Source organism: Ceratina calcarata, unplaced genomic scaffold, assembly GCF_001652005.2.
Source record: "Ceratina calcarata isolate Rehan_Ccalc_2016 unplaced genomic scaffold, ASM165200v1 scaffold8912, whole genome shotgun sequence".
Classification (NCBI taxonomy): Eukaryota; Metazoa; Arthropoda; class Insecta; order Hymenoptera; family Apidae; genus Ceratina; species Ceratina calcarata.
Window position 1 is genome coordinate 1 of NW_017180275.1, and position 572 is coordinate 572.

At 46.9% G+C, this 572-nt stretch overlaps 1 protein-coding gene across 1 annotated transcript; it reads left to right on the forward strand.

The window, feature by feature from the left end:
- Nucleotides 1–6: 6 nt before the first annotated feature.
- Nucleotides 7–569, forward strand: LOC113465122 (phytochrome-interacting ankyrin-repeat protein 2-like; the record flags this gene model as incomplete). The annotated part of the gene is made up of 1 exon (XM_026818817.1): nt 7–569. A coding segment is annotated over exon 1 (361 nt), but the record flags the coding sequence as incomplete, so codon positions are not given.
- Nucleotides 570–572: the final 3 nt, after the last annotated feature.

Here is a 572-nt window from a genome sequence, read left to right on the forward strand (position 1 = left end):
TGGAATGGGCGAAACACCGCTTCATTTTGCTGCGCAAGTAGGACTAAACGAAACTTACAAGTTGCTACTCGAGAGAGGTACTGACGTGGATGCCGAAGACGAAAACGGATTAACGGCGCTGTCTGAAGCCCTACAGAAGAGACAGAAAGATATCGTACAAAGCCTCGTAGATCAGGGTGCCGATATCAACTCGAAAACTGAAATTAGCATGGAGACACCGCTTCATATTGCTGCGCAAGCAGGACTACAAGAAATTTGCAGGTTCCTACTCGAAAAAGGCGTTGACGTGAATACTCAAAACGAAAAAGGAGAAACGGCACTGCACCTAGCCATTCGGAAGGGACACAAAGATATTGTACAAATCCTCGTAGAACGTGGTGCCGAAATCAACGTGAAAACTCGAATAGGCGAGTCACCGCTCCATTTTGCTGCGCAAGTAAGAGTAGACGAAACTTGCAGGTTGCTAATCCAGAGAGGAGCTGACGTGCATGCCGAACACAAAAACGGATTAAAGGCTCTGTTGGTAGCCATTCAGGAGAGACACAAAGATATCGTTCAGATCCTCGTAGATC